The following is an 18339-nucleotide window of genomic DNA, read 5'->3' on the forward strand; positions in this document are numbered from 1 at the left end:
TTTTTTTCCAAACATCAAGAAGTTGCCACATAAGAGGGGGAAAAAAAGCGATCTCATCATAAGTTAGGCTGAAGAAGGCAACCCTGTTAATGAAAACAGGGAGAAAACTCATCCATTTCCGATCATTGCTCCGAAGTCACGTCTTCCGCGGCAGAAACGACAACCGCTCACTTCTCCGTAAGAATTTCGGTGTACGGGGGACGCGATACCTAAACGCTGTGCGTCCCAGCCCTCGACGCATTCCTGAAACTGCGCTAAAAACTTGGTGAAAAGCTTCTGAAGAACCTCTTCCAGACTTCTACCGATGTTAAACGCAGGCAGGTCGGCTCCGTGAAGCGTGGCAGTGCTTGAAGGACCTCAGCTGGAGCCTTGAAGGACCTCAGTTGGAGCCTTGAAGGACCTCAGTTGGAGCCCACGTACGTCTCTGCCTGTTGAACTAAGCTCCAACTCCCTGAAAAATCAGGAATTCCTGCTGCTTCTCCATATCCCATCCAATAGCCCCAAAAACAGACATCCTCCGGCCGTGCTTTTATCGAAAGTAAAGAAAAATTGGGACTTGCTTCCCGGCAAGTTGAAACGGAGAAAAATTCCTACCGCTATCGGCTGCTGCTGCCGGTCTTGCAAAGGGAAAAAAATAATCCATCACTCAAAAAAAAAAAAAAAAAAAATCAATGGTTTCGAGGTGCAGAATTACATAATAGAAGCAAACTAAATTTATAAAAAAATCAGGGTTTTCATAATTTTATTTATACTATTAACTAGAGAGAAAGCATACATATCGTATCTGTCATACAGTCAATACATTGTTGGTTTCGTTTGTTTGTTTGTTGGTTGGTTGGGGTTGTTTTTTTTTCCTACTAGAAATTCTCTATACAAAGTCATTGCCAATTGATACGGTCGTTGATGGCATAAGGGCTTAAAATAACCGCGAGGTATAAAAACAAGTTTGCCATCTTGCCCTGAGTGGAAATGGTGAACAGATACAAAAAACTGGATCCTAAATATCGATGGAATATCGTACGGGAATCGATTTAATGGCGTTGCGCGAGTTAAAAAAAAAAAAAAAAAAAAAAGCCATGCAACTGGTTTTTGTTGTGGTTTTTTTGTTTTTTGTTGGTTTTTTTTTTAAAATACCTGCCAAGTTTTACTCGAGTAAAATCATAGAAGTCAGTAGTAGTTATGAAAATACGTTCCTGCCTTTAGGTACTCGTTACGCAAATTCAGTGGCAACTTTGCAGATTGGGGTATTTCATGTTATATTGAAATTGAGTGCCAGCACTGAAAGTATCCGTTTCCTTTAGTGTTTTTTTTTTAAAACTCACGTTTGTCTATATAAATAAAAATCTAAGATATCTTTTTTTCTTTTTTTTTTTTTAATTTTAAAAACTAGTGAAGGAAAAGCCACGTTTTCTTTTCCTCGCTATTTTTGAATCAATGCCAACAACGTATGCCTCATCCCTCACTTTTTTTTTTTTTTTGGCAGCTTCTACGTTTTAATCTGGAAAAAAAAATCATACCAAGATAGTCAACAAAATAAAGAAGTCTTCTGTTAACTATTGTTCCCTAAAAAGAACATCACAAATCAGTCGGAATTTTAAAGTCGCTATAAGGTAAATGTTTATAACTATTAGAAGGAATTTTCAGATATAAATATATATATAATATATATTCTGCATACAAAAGGCTCCTGTGAGGCTTATCACCGAGATGCCATCGTAGAGAAGGAAAGTTTCGAAGGGAACCAACCCAACACTGTAAAGTTCTCTAGAAGGCGTTTAACCTTTCACTTTTAAGCCCTGAGCCATGTATCATGACAATTAAGTTCTGAAAAATAACCAAAATCCAAATTCTGCATGTTCAGTTTCTTTCTGCTAAGAGCAAGGCGGCAAACACATTTTTAAAACCTGGTTTTAGAAGATTAAGCAGAAACAAAAGTAAAATATATCTTCAGGTTATAAACAGAATTGTATTTTACAATCCACCATCCTCACGAATATAAGGGCCCACAGCAGTTGCAGCAGAGGGATCTCAGTCTAAAGGTTGTGGGTCTGCAATAGGCATGGTATGAAGAACTTCGTCTAGAAGCTGGAGGGCACGGTGCAAGTGGATTTCGATCCAGCACGGTGTCTCTTTGATGCTCTGTCTTGGGTAATCAGGTCCCCAACCTTTTACAAAACTCATCCTGAGTATGCACAAGCGGCGAAGGTCGTCTACACCGATTCCAGCAGCGGCTGACAGACCTAAACGGGAGAGGTTTCGAGTAAGTGTTGACAGACAAGCTCTTTTATCACCTGTTTGTTCAGCCATCCCCTGTTGGCGTGGCTCTGTCTTCACGTACAATTCCCTCTCACCACAACCAAGGGCCAATCCCTATTTCTAGATCTCTGCTCTAACGAACACAGCGATTATTTTGCATTTCTTCCTATTAAAATTTTTTTTCCATCATCCCGCAATCTTGAAAGGGTGTTGAAATCTAAAAGTCCTTATAATAAAGCAGACGTGATGAAACCTAGTGCCTTATGCGATACAACACACGTAAACCTTATTTAGGAAATATCGTAAAAAAAAATACTTATTCTTGAGGTTTGCCAAATGTTGTGTTTTCAAAACTCGACACTGATCACCTGCAGGAAGCTGGGTTAACAAATTACACTACTTACATCTAATAAAATAAAAAGATGAATGCAGCTGGCAAACTTCAAATGACAAGCGTGGCTACGAGAGAAGTTGAATACGTTCCCCAAAACGCCTTCAACGATTTATAGGAAAAGCTGGAAAGATGTATTTGGTAATACAAGGAATCCAGAAAACACTGTGGCACATAAAGCAGCCTGAGACATCTAAGTACTTATGGATAATTTCAAGGATCTAGAATTTAGCAGCTAAGGAAACTTGAGCACAGAATAACTTTAAAAAAAAATAAAAAAAAGGGGAGGAAGAAAAGGGGAGGAAGAAAAGGGGAGGAAGAAAAGGGGAGGAAGAAAAGGGGAGGAAGAAAAGGGGAGGAAGAAAAGGGGAGGAAGAAAAGGGGAGGAAAAAAAGGGGAGGAAAAAAAGGGGAGGAAAAAAAGGGGAGGAAAAAAAGGGGAGGAAAAAAAGGGGAGGAAAAAAAGGGGAGGAAAAAAAGGGGAGGAAAAAAAGGGGAGGAAAAAAGGGGAGGAAAAAAGGGGAGGAAAAAAGGGGAGGAAAAAAGGGGAGGAAAAAAGGGGAGGAAAAAAGGGGGAGGAAAAAAGGGGGAGGAAAAAAGGGGAGGAAAAAAAGGGGAGGAAAAAAAGGGGAGGAAAAAAAGGGGAGGAAAAAAAGGGGAGGAAAAAAAGGGGAGGAAAAAAGGGGAGGAAAAAAGGGGAGGAAAAAAAGGGGAGGAAAAAAAGGGGAGGAAAAAAAGGGGAGGAAAAAAAGGGGAGGAAAAAAAGGGGAGGAAAAAAAGGGGAGAAAAAAAGGGGAGAAAAAAAGGGAAAAAAAAAAGGGGAGAAAAAAAACACCCTCACACTCTCTTCTTCCTCTTCTCAAGAATCTTAATATTTAATTTCCCTATACCTAGCGAAGGACTTTGTCGCTCAGTAATCCCCGCTGTTTTGAGTAGTGTTTTTATGAGCTTAGATCAAAGATCATTTTTCAAGCCTGGGTCTAAGAAGCCAAAGGTATCTCTGTTTAAAGTCATAGATTTATGCTATTTGACCTCACATCCAACATTCCCTGAAGACTACAGAGTGAGAACCCGTGCACGGAGCAGGTACAAAGCGAATGGATATGGACTTACCACGGTGCCACCCCAGCCCCACCGAGCCCCCGGCTCATTTGTGCTGCTGGAGGAGCAGTGGGTAGATGGGTGGGAGGGTGCTGCGAGGCACAGCCCCGTTATTTGTTATTTCAGGAAAAAAAGGAGATCAAGCCGTTAATGTACTTACTAATGGCTGGGGCTATTCCACCTACTGATCCCGGTCCGGGGATGTTTCCGGCTACGGCTGCAGCTTGGGCAGCAGCAGCAGCTTGGGCAGTGGCAGCCTGTTGTTGCATCTGACGATGACATTGGCGTAAATCAAACACCTTAAAAAAAAAAAAAAAAAAAAAGTTAAATATCAAACTCTGGAGACTTACCGAAATCAATGAAGGAAAGAATTCCTCAACTCCGGTCCCCAATGATCTGGACCACTCCGCTCTCCCAAAGCAACTTCTACAGTCTCACCACACACTTGGGTAAAAGCAAACCTTCCCTGAGCAGTTTAATTTCTAAAAGAAATAATCCATTAAAGCTAATTCTTAGAGACATTTCCCATATGACGTTACCAGCAATACCAGAACCTGGCGGAGCTGAGCAGGCTAAACTGGCCGCAGGATCGAAGTCCGAAGGATGCTACAGGCTGATGAAATCCTGACTTTTTAGTTAAATCCCAGGATTTCCCGAAAACAGGCATATAAATAAAAATGGTAGCCAACACGCCCTACTTCACTTCGTCAAACTTTCTTCTTCTTCACTGCTTTGCTGAAACGTGTCAGTCTATTTAAAAGAATTGCCAATAACCGGCAGGTCTGAGGTTTCAGCATCTAGGTTTCAGGTTGGGAGCATTTTACATCTTTGTGATATAAAATCAGATTATTGTGTAATGAAGGTGAAGGTTTTGGGGGTTGGACTAGATGATCTCCAGAGGTCCCTTTCAACCCCGTAGCGTTCTGTGATTCTGTTTCTTTCCCCTTCATTACGCAACCTGCCTGCAAAACTGAGGATTAAAAAAATAGTAAGAAAAATCACTGCAAAACTTCAAGCAGTTTCTCTCTAATTCAAAAATATATTTTTTTTAACAAGCGTGGCTTGTCCTAAGTAAAGTTTCAAGTCTGGCAGAGGCATGTCCAAGTAAGAATCTCCTGAAAATCATTTGTTTCCATGCAGCTTGCTGGGACCTCTGGATCACTTCATGTTGGTAACACGTTAACACACACTTTATACTTCCACAGTTTCCCAACCGTTCTTGTTTTGGAAACAGAGGAAAGAAACAGCTAACCTCTGCTAAAAATCTTAGCAGTGGTTCATTTTAAAGAAATCAAACCAACCTTTATATATGCACTTGGGTAAATCTTGTGAACAGCATCCCCTGGTGCACGTCCCGCTTCTCGATCCAGGTAGTAACTCTGAACGAAGACCGCGTGGTCGCTGAGGCATCGGACCCACACGTCACCTTCTCCTTTGCACTCCAGCTGCACCCCTTTACCTATGTGCAACCTGCAAAAGAAAACCCACTACAATACACCTGTGTATACAGACCGTAAAGCAAACCTTTACTAAATAAACCATAAAGAATTAATTCTCCAGCTCTCAGTCGTCTGTGATACCTTTTCACAGTCCGCTCATACAAGGAGTTGAAAGCGTAGTTATTATCTTGGGTATAAATTAGAATATAGTTACGTAAAATTTGTAAAGTAAGAAAACATCTTTAATGCAATGTAAAGATCTATGGGAAGCACGGAATATAGAAGCAATGATATTCGAGTAGCAACTACCGCACTCCCGGACAACACGGGGCTGTGACACCAAATGCATTCGGTCCTGCTGGGAAGTGTAAAAATCCCACGAGTATTATAGTATAGAAAGTCACTCCAGTACATACACAAAGCCCCATTTTCATGCAGAACTGTACGTTCGTTTGGATCGCGTTACAGCTATCTCACGTTTTGATTGTCACAACGCAACATTTCTGAAGACATGCAATTATTTGATTCTTTTTAGCTCCGGGGAAGAAAATAAAGTTCCGAGATTGCTTCGGTTCTTTATGCTTCCCCATCAAAGCCTGGTGAGAATGAATGAAAACCCAACCAGCTCTCCATCAACCTTCCTTTGCTCCTTCGACAAATCTATACATTGCAGTTATTCTCACGCCGCTCTGTGGTGTGGAGAGCTAATATTCAGCTTGCATACAGAACACCACGAGCCGCTAATTTTATCCTCGAAGGCGCAGCCTGTGAAAGCAATGAAAAAAGCAACGCGTTGTCGCAAAGCACCGAAGGTCCTTGTCACCCAGTTCACATCTTCAATGCGTTAAGAGCAGAAGGATACGCTCTTCTGGAGTTAATTCCGTTAAAAGAAACGCGCCGCACTTGGAATTTCAAAAGGGAGGCACGCCCTAAAGGCAAAATAAAATATTATCAAATATACAGAGGGCTGGAGCTTTTGGGACGCGCAGATTACCTTGCTCTCTCAATGGCTTCTGTTCTATGCACGTTGGAAAGCTGGCCCAGGCAGAAACGGTCTCCTCCGGAAGGATCCACGTATCCATCGACAGTCACAATCGGACAGCTCGAAGGGACCTTAAACGTTTCCCCGACTTGCACGTCCATTTCAAAATATGCGATTGAACACCAATATTCTGGAGCTGAAGAACAGAGACAATTAACTGACTGACAGGCACCAAAAAAAAAAAAAACCCAACCTATAAACCAAGTAAAATAATCAATTAAGCCTCCTGCAACTGCGTTTTTCATTCAGAGTGTGCATTCACGTAAGAAAGTCCAGATATACAAAGACGCGTCTGCTAAGACAGAAAAATAAAACAAACTACATCAAACATGGGCTTGTTGCTTTTATTTGAGCACGCATCAATGCTAGGGTTGGTTTTTTTTGTAGTTAAGATCTTAAAAGTCTTTGTACAGTTTAGAATTCCAGTAAGATTTTGTAAACCATCTGCATTCCTGCACCTTATGATCACAGCTTGATTTTGTCCTCCTTTAGCGTAAAGAATTAATACATATATATATCTATTCATGGCTAGGCTGATAAAAAACTTGCTCTCAAACAGATCTGGCTTAAGATATAAGAGTAACTACCTCCTGGGTGGAATAAGCTTTCTCTATCCTCCCTGCAAAACAAACCGGATTTGGAAAGCAGGGCAACGGCGGGGGGGGAACATCAAAGATCACAGACTGATCTTGTCTGCACAGAAGAAAGTCAGGTACGGGATAAAACAAGGAAATATTAAGCGAGGGAGCAGAACGAGGTGCCTTTTGGTGACTTTTAAGGGCCCTTTTCCACCAAAGGGTGACAAAGCTGGCACTTAAACAGCTTGTTGGGGAGGGCAAAGAAAATCAGCACCGTAGTTTATTCGAAACAGGGGAAGCAGAAGAACTAACGTGATAGGATCTAAACACAACAGCCTGAAAAGCCAGCAGGAAAAAAAGAGCTCTCCCAGTGCCGTAAGTGCTACCCATCCATTACAAACAGCAGCACCCAAGAGCACACCTACTTGGCTTAAGAAGCTTGTCGTGCCGTTTTTATTAGAAAAGAATAAAACTAAGGTGCCTGAATTCCTTTAATTTTTTTTAATCTTCAAATAAATACTCGCGTCTCTCAGGACCGGGCAGGGTGAAATCAATAGGGTGAAAGAGACACGCAAAATAATATGAAGTACAATTTAGCTACAGTTACATTCAGCCAGCAATTATCAATAGTTTTATTTCTGGTACTGATTTCGTCACTGGCCAATGAATAAAGGAGTTAAATTTTTAGGCTTTTCAACTACGCAAGTCTCCCTGTGCAAGAAACAGCTTTGCTGCTGTTAAAAATCAAGTATCACCTCGGACCTGCGACGGAGCTACCGCAAGACAAGGCCTCCTTGGTTCCATGAAGACCAGGCTGGATGGGGCTTTGAGCAACCTGATCTAGTGGTAGATGTCCCTGCCCAGGCCAGGGGGGTGGAACTAGATGATCTTTAAGGTCTCTTTCAACTCTAACCATTCTATGATTGTATGAACTGCTACCCTTAATGAAGATTCCTGGAAAAAAACAAGCTCCTACCCAAAGGTCCAAAGAGGAACTTCAGCACTAAATGCTAAGAATGGCAATTCCTCTCTTTCAGAGGGATGAGGGACTTCTAGGTCACGGATCCAAGAGGGGCTTTGGAATGACCTAAGCTCCACGAGGTTTCTAAGCAGGCAAAAAGTCCAACTTCAGGTACCCTGTAAGGTTTAGGATCAAGGACATTCAGGAGTATCAAGACACCTCCAGGGTAGGGGCACCAGCATCTAAATTAAATTCAGTTTGCAGCCCATGTCACCATTCCAAAAGAAATGTCTGAATTCACAAGAAGACTCATCGTAAAATGGTTCCTCTCCTTTTTTCCTCCCCTTTTGAACATGTATCTCACAGATTTCAGAGCACCCGATACAAAAAAAAACCCCCAAAACCACCAGACTCAAACCAGAAAGTTATTAGCTCCCACAATATTAGCATTATATGTTAAGATTTTACTCACCAGGATGATTTGATATAGGAGGCTGGAATGCAAGTTCGTTGTGAACTGGCCCTTTAAAAGAAAACATGCAATTTGTTTTTACACAAGGAAAAAAAAAGGTTTTCTCTTCTCTCTTAACTTGTTTTCCTACAAGAATAGACTTCTGAGTATGCCAGATGTTATTAATCCCAGTAATTTGAATCAAGTGGCCAAATCTGACAGGGGAGAAAAATGTCCACAAAAGAATTACACTCTTAGAGGTTTCCTAAAAATTCAGAAGCTGGGTAGAGCTAAGAGCTCTGTTAGTATCCCAGGAGGAAAGGTTGTTCAAGCCAGACCCAGCTCCAGGAGAGAGGAGAAACCAGATGTGGCCTGCAGCTGTAATAGAAATAGGACTTTGGGTTCACACGTGTCCCCAAGTTGGGCAAGGAAAGAATCATTGTATAGAGGCACGTGATATAAATCCATCAGGAACCACACTTCATTAGTTTCATCAATCACAGAACAAGTTGCCCAGCGTGCTGGGGGCTTAACCATCAGAAACACTCCCTGAAGATGGAAAAAAGCCCTAAAGAACTCATTTTCTAAAGAAAAAAAAAATAAAAGTACTGAATACGGTCTTTGGTATCGGCCAGTTTATTCTCTCCACTTTTATAAACTAACCGGGTCCCTTCCAGGCAGCCCAGAAGGAGAAGGAAAGACTTAAACATAGTATTATAAGTACCAGCAGCTTTTGCAACAAGACGTCAAAAACAGGCACAACGTCAGTAGGTGACAAAACACGCGACTTTTCTGAAGTGAGAAATGGCAGCAGCCAAGAAAAGCTCTATGTTGTATCACCAGCCAGTTACAAATATTAATTACGGAAAGATACATGCACTGAGAAACATTTTATAGAGTATCTACAGCACCACTGGAGTTTTTACATCCTGATGTTTCTGACAAGGAAGATGATAAACGAAGTGGCATCTTAAGAGAATAAAATAATGAAACTTAATAACTATATCTAACTCGCAATTTTCTTGATGGACACAAGTCACAAAGTCATTCTAACATTAACTCATAGCATATTCTTTTCTCCGCTAACGGCTGATGCAAACAGGTGATCTGGTTAAGCACAATATTAGCAAATAACCAACTGTTCCAGCTTTGGGCCACAAAATTTAGAAAAATTTGAATTTTGGTGGGGTTTTTGCACTATACTCTTATAAGGCATATACTCTGGTAGCCATTTAACGCTAGATATTTGACTACTTTTTTTTCCCTACCCATCTCCTGTACCTTAAAACAAGATGTTGTGGTCCTGTTTTGTAGATGAGAAAGATTTTCAAGTTTCTTTGCCAAACGTACTCATGGCAAGAGCATTTTATTGACAAGTATTTCACTGCATTTTCACAAAGCTCTTTTAAACTGGCCTGTGTACACGGATACGCGCCTTCCAAAGCTTAATGTAGACCCTTACATCATTAAGGCATGACTTCAATATTCCTAGAAAATAAAAACAGCCAGAAACTTCCAAGTTTTGAAAGAAAAATGTCCCAACAACGGGTTCTGAATCAGCTTCCTTTTCCGCAAAGAAAATATTTACTACGAGACTGCAAAGCTTTAAAAACAGGTTTAGAAAGGAAATGCTGGTTTTGTTAGGTATAGTAAGACATCTATAATATAGATGGTATCACTATAGCTATCTGAATTTCTAATCTCTGCTGCTTTAGTGAAGGAAAGTCCATCAAGTTCTTCTATTTAAGCATCAGAAGATACTAAACACAGTAATGGTAGTTCTATAATGAAAAAAAAAAGGATTTGAGGGTAAAGAATAATCACAAATGAGCCCCCACCACTCAATAACATCAAAATAAAAAATATATAAGTGAGTTGAAAAACCTGCACTACTTACAGTAATGTCCAGGATGCATAGGTGGATGGTGCTGAAGATGGCCATTCTGGTGGTGAGGTATGGTAGGGGTGTAGGCTGCCGTCCGACTTCCAGTCCAAGTTGTGGTACTATCTAGAAAAAGAAAGGAGCGGTTGGTTTTTAAGGGAGTTTTTTCCCCCCATCTCACTTCTAATCCTCTATTTCTCCTGAACTGGTTTTTAGAAAACTAAGAAGAGTGCACGTATGTATATACTCACTGTGATGGTAAGTAGCTGGCTGAGCTGTAAACCCATTCTGCTGAGTTCCTGGCTGAGGCCCTGAAGCAATCTGTAAGAGTCCATCACTATGGCTACCTGTCAATATACTGGTAGGTTGACCTGGTAAAAGAACACACTACCTATTCATGAACGTTCCAAAACGTGTAATTAAGAAGAGCTCAGCACTACTGGGTAGGAAAATACACCCAACTAAGGGCACTGCAATACACAGTTCCTACAAGTTTGGTTTCAGTATTTTATTTGGTTTTTTTTTCCACCCACCGGAGTGTCTTAGGAAACGTGAAGAAAGATGCTCTGCATCAGCTAATTTTGACTCTCGCCACCTTTAATATTTTTAGGAGCAGAAGTATGCAGAGAACTCTCTTTATCAACCGCATCTTGGGTTTGTTCACATCTCGTTTTGCAGTTTGAAAGGAAAGAAGAAGAGATGTCACAGGTTTTAGTGATTAACATCACCGGAGCAGATTTGGTACGAGTCCAAACAGGCCAACAGCAGGTCCAATAAATTGCTTATTTTCAGCACGTTATAACTGCTGTTCCTAAGGAGGACGCTTGCTTGAATTTATGTTCCTCCAAAACATACTCAACAGTATTTTATTTTTGAAAACCAGTACTTGAATAGAGCTGCATACATCACTGGACTCCTTCCTGAGAGAAGTTGCTGGGATTGATTTTGTTTCATTCCCAAAGAAATATTTCAAGAATTGTCTAAGCTTTAAAGTAAAGCTACCGATATTTCAGAACAGGTGAAGAGAATTTGATTTTAAAAGGCTTCAGCTCAGCCATTAACACTTAAACTGATCAGCAGTTTCACAAGTACACTTGCACTCTCAAACTGGTGTGGCCAGCAGAATTTAACCCATTGAAAACAAAATAAAACCTAAAAATGAGCTTTTTTTTTTTTTCCTTGTCCACTTGGCTCCAACAATTGTAGCACCGATGAGAAGAAGTTTTTGACTATAAACTGTTGTGAAAAGGCAATACAATTCAACCCCTATCCTTTTTTTTTTTTTTTTTTCTCTGCTGGAGACAAATGCAGACATTGTATTTCAGCTTAGCAAAATCATCGTTAGTTTTAGCAAAAAAAGCTGTCAGCTAAAATTAAAGAACATTACCAAAACACCACGTCACTGTAATTCAAATTTGATAACACGAGATCCATTATATTCACTCATCATTGATATTAAAGTGATGAAGAGTACGTGAAATCCCTCCAAACTTCATGGTTTCCCTACACTGGGGCTGCAGGACGTCGGCTACGTAACCGCTTTACTGTCCCCCCTGGAGTGAAGCGTGAGGTTTGGCGCTGGTAAAACCCGACTCTTCTAAATACACAAAGAAAAGTAAGCGAAACTTCACCGCAGCACTCCAACGGACGCGTGAAAATATTAATTAGGGCTGTCACTTCGGTAGCACAGTGGGCCGTTAGAAAAATAATCAAGTTAAAACTGGAAGACTCATTTTGTCAGCTGGGGAACACTAAAGAGTTGTCTGAAAACCTCACAATGCTGCCACCTTAGAGTATATCCATTTGTTGTCCCGCTTGCTGTTGTAATAAATTAATGAAACTCTTTCATTCCTACAGGAATTATTCCAATAATAGCCATAATGTTTTGTCAGTGGTCAACTGTTTTAATATTGGAACGCTGAAGCTTTGGCATAACCAAAACAGTCCTGTCACACTCACATAGCGTCAGTCTCGCTGAAAAAAAAAAAGACTGGGTCACCAGGAAAAGCAAAGTTACTCTAATTACGCTGCAAATTAAAACTTTATGTTAACGCTTATGAGCCTGCCTAGATCCTACTGCCACACGTTTTATCGGCGTAGCGTGGCAGCAGCACAGTTCCAATGCAAGACCTACTTTGGCAAAAACATCAACTGTTATCTCAAGAGCTTTCACATTTTTCAGGAATTTCGTATAATCTCCGTGATCTTACTTGTTGAAGCCACAGGAATGTTGGGAAAATTAGTGGTGCTGGTAGTGCTAGCCTCAGTGGGGGCCAGCATGGCTGGGGTGCTGTAAGGCTCCGTAGATGCCCTGTTACTTGGTGGGTGCTGGATGGTTTGGACCGAATGGCCTTCAGCAGAAGACAATGACGGCTGCCCCTCGTAGTCATGAACGTATTCGTCTTTCACCAACATGCTTGATGGAGCTGCGAAGGAGACAAGAGTTCAACAGTGAAAAGCAAAACTATTTTCAGGATTTAACTACAAATTTCCAGCACTAACCAGGTGATTAAAACTACTGAGGGGAGGATTTACAGAATTACAGAATGATATGGGGTTGGGAAGGGACCTCTGGAGATCATCTAGTCCAACTCCCTGCCAAAGCAGGGCCACCCACAGCAGGTCCCACAGGAACGTGTCCAGGTGGGGTTTGAATGTCTCCAGAGAAGGAGACTCCACCACCTCTCTGGGCAGCCTCTGCCAGGGCTCTGACACCCTCACAGCAAAGAAGTTTCTCTGAATGGTTAGGTGGAACTTCCCATGTTCCAGTTTGTGCCCATTTCCTCTTGTCCTGTCCCTGGGCACCACTGAAAAAAGACTGGCCCCATCCTCCTGACACCCACCCTTGAAGTATTTAGAGGCATCAATCAGATCCCCCCTCAGGCTTCTCTTCTCCAGACTCAAAAGACCCAAGTCCCTCAGCCTTTCCTCATCAGAGAGATGCTCCAGGCCCCTCAGCATCTTTGTAGCCCTCTGCTGTCCCCTCTCCAGCAATTGCCTGTCCTTCTTCAACTGGGGAGCCCAGAACTGGACCCAGTGCTCCAGCTGGGGCCTCCCCAGGGCAGAGCAGAGGGGGAGGATGACTTCCCTCAACCTGCTGGCCACACTCTTCCTGATGCTCCCCAGGATGCCATTGGCCTTCTTGGCCATGTTGGCTCATGGTCATCCTATTGTTCACCAGAACTCCCAGGTCCTTCTCCTCAGAGCTGTTTATTTAACCCACATACACACTGCTAAAGCGCTCCTCTAAATTACAAATCAACACTTCGAGTCGGCAGCAGGAAAATTGCGAAGCGTAACTAGATGGAAAAGCAAATTCTTCTCCTTTCTGCTATCAAACAAGCAGTTTAGTCCCACAGTACCAGACTCGAAGAGCATTTTGTTTCCCAGCCCATCATCGTGTGATTGGACACGGTCAATAAAAGGGAAAAACATGCTTTTTGTCAAGCACCTAAATATATGTTAACGCAGCAGCGAACAAACCAATTCCTAGTATACAAGTAAGAACCTACATAAAGCTCCTACGAAAAATGTAATTCGTGAACACAGCACATAAAAAAAACCCACCTTCATGCATCCCTGAAGTAATTTTAAGCAACTCCCACCCAAATTGACTAGAAACACCAAAATTCACATTCAAAGACAATGTAACACTACTCTATATTGAACAACAGTCACTAATTATGAATATTCCACGTACAGCTTAAGGAAATATTCAGAATATTCCGCACACAGCAGAAGGTGTCCCTGCCCATGGCAGGGGGGGTTGGAACTAGATGATTTTTAAGGTCCCTTCCAACACAAACCGTTCTATGATTCTATGAAATTACGACCGTGGCCACTACAACTATTTCTTTCTCTGTATCTTATTGAGCCTGTTCAAGTAAAACTCTTGACACTACGTTAGCTCCCATGCTCGTTTTTAAAGCAGCCTTAAATATATTAAAATCTGACAGTAATTTACTGTTTCCTGCTGCAAAAGCAGTAGCAAGACAAGGAAACACTTAGTATATATTTAACTGCTGGCTGGAAAGCTTTGATTCTCTCCAAAAGGATCATTTTTCAGAAGACACAGGTAACAAATGCAAATTAGCGGAGACGAGAACACAAGTTAAAGTCCAGTTTTGGGCTTTTTAAAGTCATTTTTGGCTGGATATTTGTAATAATGTGCTAAAAACATTGGATTACCCAAATTTCCTTCCTATCAATTTCTTCTAGAAGGAAAAAAAGTTCAGTTTTGAATGGGGGACTTGGGTCTTTTGAGTCTGAAGAGAAGACTGAGGGGGGATCTGATTGATGCCTATAAATACTTCAAGGGTGGGTGTCAGGAGGATGGGGCCAGTCTTTTTTCAGTGGTGCCCAGGGACACGACAAGAGGAAACGGGCACAAACTTGACCGTAAAAAGTTCCATCTCAACATGAGGAGGAACTTCTTTCCCGTGAGGGTGTCAGAGCCCTGGAAGAGGCTGCCCAGAGAGGTGGTGGAGTCTCCTTCTCTGGAGACATTCAAACCCCACCTGGACACGTTCCTGTGGGACCTGCTGTGGGTGGCCCTGCTTTGGCAGGGGGTTGGACTAGATGATCTCGAGGTTCCCTCCAACCCCATAGCATTCTGTGATTCTGTGAAAATAATTTATCAATATTTGCCTCTCGTACACTATTTAGCTGGTTTTCCAAAACCGGAGAGACAAATTTCCATCTGCTCTCCATCCTCCCTCCCAAGGAGATACTCAGGAATAAACTGTGTATGTTCTGAAGAGTTTAACGCAGTTTGTGCCCACAGAAATGCGACAGTAAACAGAAATACTCACCAGAACTCTGTAGTGTCAGTCCTGAGAGATCTTTTAAAAAGAAGAAAAAAAAGAAAAAAGGGTGGAGGATTATATACACAGAGATCAATCATGTCCGAACATTAAGTTTATAAGCCTTTACAAACCAGTATTACAGACTCTATATATTACACCCCCTCCATCACAAGTCTCAAAGCTAAGTTATTCCTAGGATACACATTAATTATAAGAACTCAGCACAAAGCCAACAGAAAGACTTAAACAAAAGCCACAAACTGTCCTTTCAAATTCAGAATAAAGGTAAAAAATAATTCCACTAAGAAGATGGACACGAGCGTATGAAAGCAATTTATATTCAGATCATTAAAAGTTAATGTTTCTAATTTAGGCCTAGATTTCCTACACTCAAAAGGAAAACATTTTACATTCTATTCCCACTGTTCCATTTTAAATCAAGAGTCTTACTTACCGATGCCAGGCGATACTACACGCTCATAATGGTAAGGATTTACACAGACACTGTCACATTTTAAGTCAAAAGCATACTGACAATATTTAACATGCTTGAGTTCATTTTTATGAAGATCAGGCCACCTCCAAAGACGAGCGTAAATCACATGAGGGAATCCCTTGCGACCAGCCACCTAAAAAGTCAGACACAAAAGTTGATTGGGAAAGTAGCAAGGCATTTCCCTTTATTTAGCGAGGAGCAAAGCTGGAGGAGGACAAACACCACCACAACCTCTCTCCATCATCAAAATATGGGGGGAGGGGGGGGGAAAATGGTGTACAGTTTACCCAAATTCTGTACTCATCAGAAATAAAATTCCCTTAGGGTTTTTGCTACGGTTAAGTCAACAACTGTGATTCTTAAGGAGAAAAAAAATACTGGCTACAAATTGGCAGAAGCAGAATTTGTGCTTAACGTAGTTATGTATGGTCACCTTCCCCACTGTGGATGATGCTTTGCCCCAGAAGAAGAGGAACGAGGCACTAAGCTACGCTATAAGGAATTTAACAAGTAGAAGAATGCCAATCCATTATACTGAAAAAAAAATTTAAAAAAAGAAAAAAAAAAAAAAAGAAAAAATAATGCTTGTAGGGTAGACGGAAAGCTAGCCAGCAAACAGGACAGCTGTCCTGGAACAAGGAAATCGCAACCCAAGCTAGGCAGGTACTGAGTACTGACGATCTAAGGCTAACGTAAATCCTCAGCGCAGACTCCTTGGAGTACCTTAGCAAGGGATCATCGGTCTTTCTTCCCGCTGCTGACCAACACAGAGCTAACAGAAGCTTGTAGTGAAAATACCAGGATAAACAGCCGAATTTGTTACGTGACCCTGCTTTTTACTGCCACACACACACACTTGTTTAAGAACGGCTGATCCCACGCCTTCTGCTCCTTTTTTTTTTTTTTTAAAAAAAAATAATAATAATAATCAACTACTGCAGCAGTCCAGAGCTCCAGCCACAAAACAGGCCTACAAATGGGGGGATGCAAGAGAAGAGCTAATCTTCCTCAACACTCTAGGATCCTGCGTCACTCACTTTCGCTCCAGCTTCACTAGGAGGAAAACATCTGATTTTTTTTTCACTTGTACTAACCTGAAGCCTCCCATCCAGCGTTCTCTGTATTGTAACGCACTTGCTAGGATGAGCTCCATTTGTGGTTATAGCTGTAATCAAAGAATCCAATTCATCTTTTTTCTCCTTTAGCTTTTTAACTAAACTTTCAATTGCGCGTTTGGCAAAAGTTTCACTCTCTCCACCTTGTCGATGGCACATCAAGCTGTGAACAATGCTCAGACAAGCATCATTACTTGTTGGCGTGTTAGTAATAGACATATTGTCCATTTGTCACAGCTTTTTTTTTTTTTTTTTTTTCTCTCTTTCAGATCAACTGTCACTTTTGGGGGCTGTTATGATTTTCAAGCTGATGAACAAGAGATGATCCAAGTTAAGTGTTAGATGTACTGTCTCTTGGTAAAACCTAGGAGGAAAAAATATCTACATTAGAATTGTTTTTAACAAATTGCAGATCATGTTTCTAAGGAAGTCTGTGGCTTTTTGCTTCTTTTATTTTCAAGCTAAGTGCAGGATATTAAAAGCACATGAAAAAAAAAAACTGCATTGCTTGTCCCATGATAGCTAAAAACATGCTTAAGACGCTGCTTGCACGCTTTTAGATATAAGATTATTATTTTTTTTTCCCTAGTAACAATATTTAAATAAAGATTATAGTTTCTATACATGTACACATAGGAGGTACATATAGAAAGGTAGGGATTATTAGACGAACAGGTTCTGAATCAGGAAAAGGAGAACGGTGACAATGATTTCCTATGTTTTCTATGTGGTGGGATGAAATCAAGTGAAAATACTGACTGGGAAATGAAAAGGCATTGATTTAAACAAAATTTGAATAGCGAAGAAGCATGAATGCACACCAGAATCATCTATCATCTTTATTTAATAATCCTGTCCAAATAGTTCAGCTCCGTTCTGACCTCAGACTAAGGCTATTTCTCTTTGCGAATCAGAAAGGCAAAACCGGTATCTGGTCGTTAGCATAATACAGATTTACGGAAATTAGTATCGTGTGTATCTTTACATATCAAAATCCCAACTGGCCCATCGGTCTTTACCGAACCCAGCTTCTTCTGGATGAAGACAAACCAACCGAAGTCACTAAAAAAAAGCATTTCTAAATTGTCTCAAACAGAACTGCCCTAATTATACTAAATATAAGATAAGGAATAAGTCCGTCCTAGCACATTTGGCCTTTCAAATTCCATTTGTTAAGAACCTGCAGCGGTTTCTGGTCATGAAGTCCTCCTCCTCAAAGCCAGCAGACCTCAGCCTTTTTGAAGTTGCCTTTAACTCACTCATTTTCTCAATTCCGAATGAGCCAATTACTACGCTTTATGTCGCTTTATCCAAAACCGTAGGACAGCAGGTTTTATGCACTCAGAAAAGAAGTTTAACGTTGTCAAAAAATCTGCTTGGGTTCTTCAAGCCCCTCTGGCTCCACTAAGACCATTCTACCAACTATGTGGTCTGATTTTAAGACACTGGCAGCAAATACACATGATTTTACGACGTTTACATTTACTGAGGGAGCTTAAAATATAAGCCTTTCTGAAACTAACACGTTGTTCTTAGCAATGTAAATAAAATATATTTGATTTCAACGAGTTTGTTCACATTTTATCTGAGGAACACATCCAAAGACCTGTTCCTGCACCGGAATTTTCCATGTTATTAGAGGGTACAGCAGTAGCAGCTATTTATTAGAAACAAATGCTTTGCACAAAAATAAGAGCAGGATGTTAATTTAGAAAGTTAACGCATGGCACAAATGACAGCGTGAACGCGTGGCTTCCCTTCTCGTAAAAAGGAATATTGTAACACAAACCCAGCACAACTACAATAGGAAACAAAGTCTTCCC

At 41.0% G+C, this 18339-nt stretch overlaps 1 protein-coding gene across 2 annotated transcripts; it reads right to left on the reverse strand.

Moving 5' to 3' along the window:
* Positions 1-1133: 1133 nt before the first annotated feature.
* LOC141476820 (mothers against decapentaplegic homolog 4) lies at positions 1134-16882 on the reverse strand. 2 transcript variants are annotated; one of them, XM_074165610.1, is made up of 11 exons: positions 16496-16882; positions 15360-15534; positions 14912-14941; positions 12311-12526; positions 10352-10471; positions 10116-10226; positions 8240-8290; positions 6181-6364; positions 5049-5217; positions 3908-4046; positions 1134-2240 (listed from the first exon to the last, which is right to left on the reverse strand). In XM_074165610.1, exons 1-11 carry the CDS (start codon positions 16742-16744, stop codon positions 2029-2031), a joined length of 1656 nt encoding a protein of 551 aa, XP_074021711.1. In that variant the 5' UTR covers positions 16745-16882; the 3' UTR covers positions 1134-2028. The 2 variants fall into 2 exon arrangements, with proteins under 2 accessions (XP_074021711.1, XP_074021712.1); XM_074165611.1 differs by lacking the exon at positions 10352-10471 and having other exon boundaries at positions 16496-16744.
* Between the last annotated feature and the right edge of the window lie 1457 nt (positions 16883-18339).

Source organism: Numenius arquata, chromosome W (assembly GCF_964106895.1).
Source record: "Numenius arquata chromosome W, bNumArq3.hap1.1, whole genome shotgun sequence".
Lineage (NCBI taxonomy): Eukaryota > Metazoa > Chordata > Aves > Charadriiformes > Scolopacidae > Numenius > Numenius arquata.

What these genes read in the sequence shown, in the direction of transcription:
- LOC141476820 (XM_074165610.1), bottom strand. Translation starts at nt 16,744, where the DNA reads ATGGACAATATGTCTATTACTAACACGCCAACAAGTAATGATGCTTGT. An exon ending in CGCTGGATGGGAGGCTTCAG is followed by an intron (nt 15,535 to 16,495) that starts GTTAGTACAAGT and finishes CTGACTTTTTAG; the next exon opens with GTGGCTGGTCGCAAGGGATT. An exon ending in TCCTATATCAAATCATCCTG is followed by an intron (nt 6,365 to 8,239) that starts GTGAGTAAAATC and finishes TCTGTTCTTCAG; the next exon opens with CTCCAGAATATTGGTGTTCA.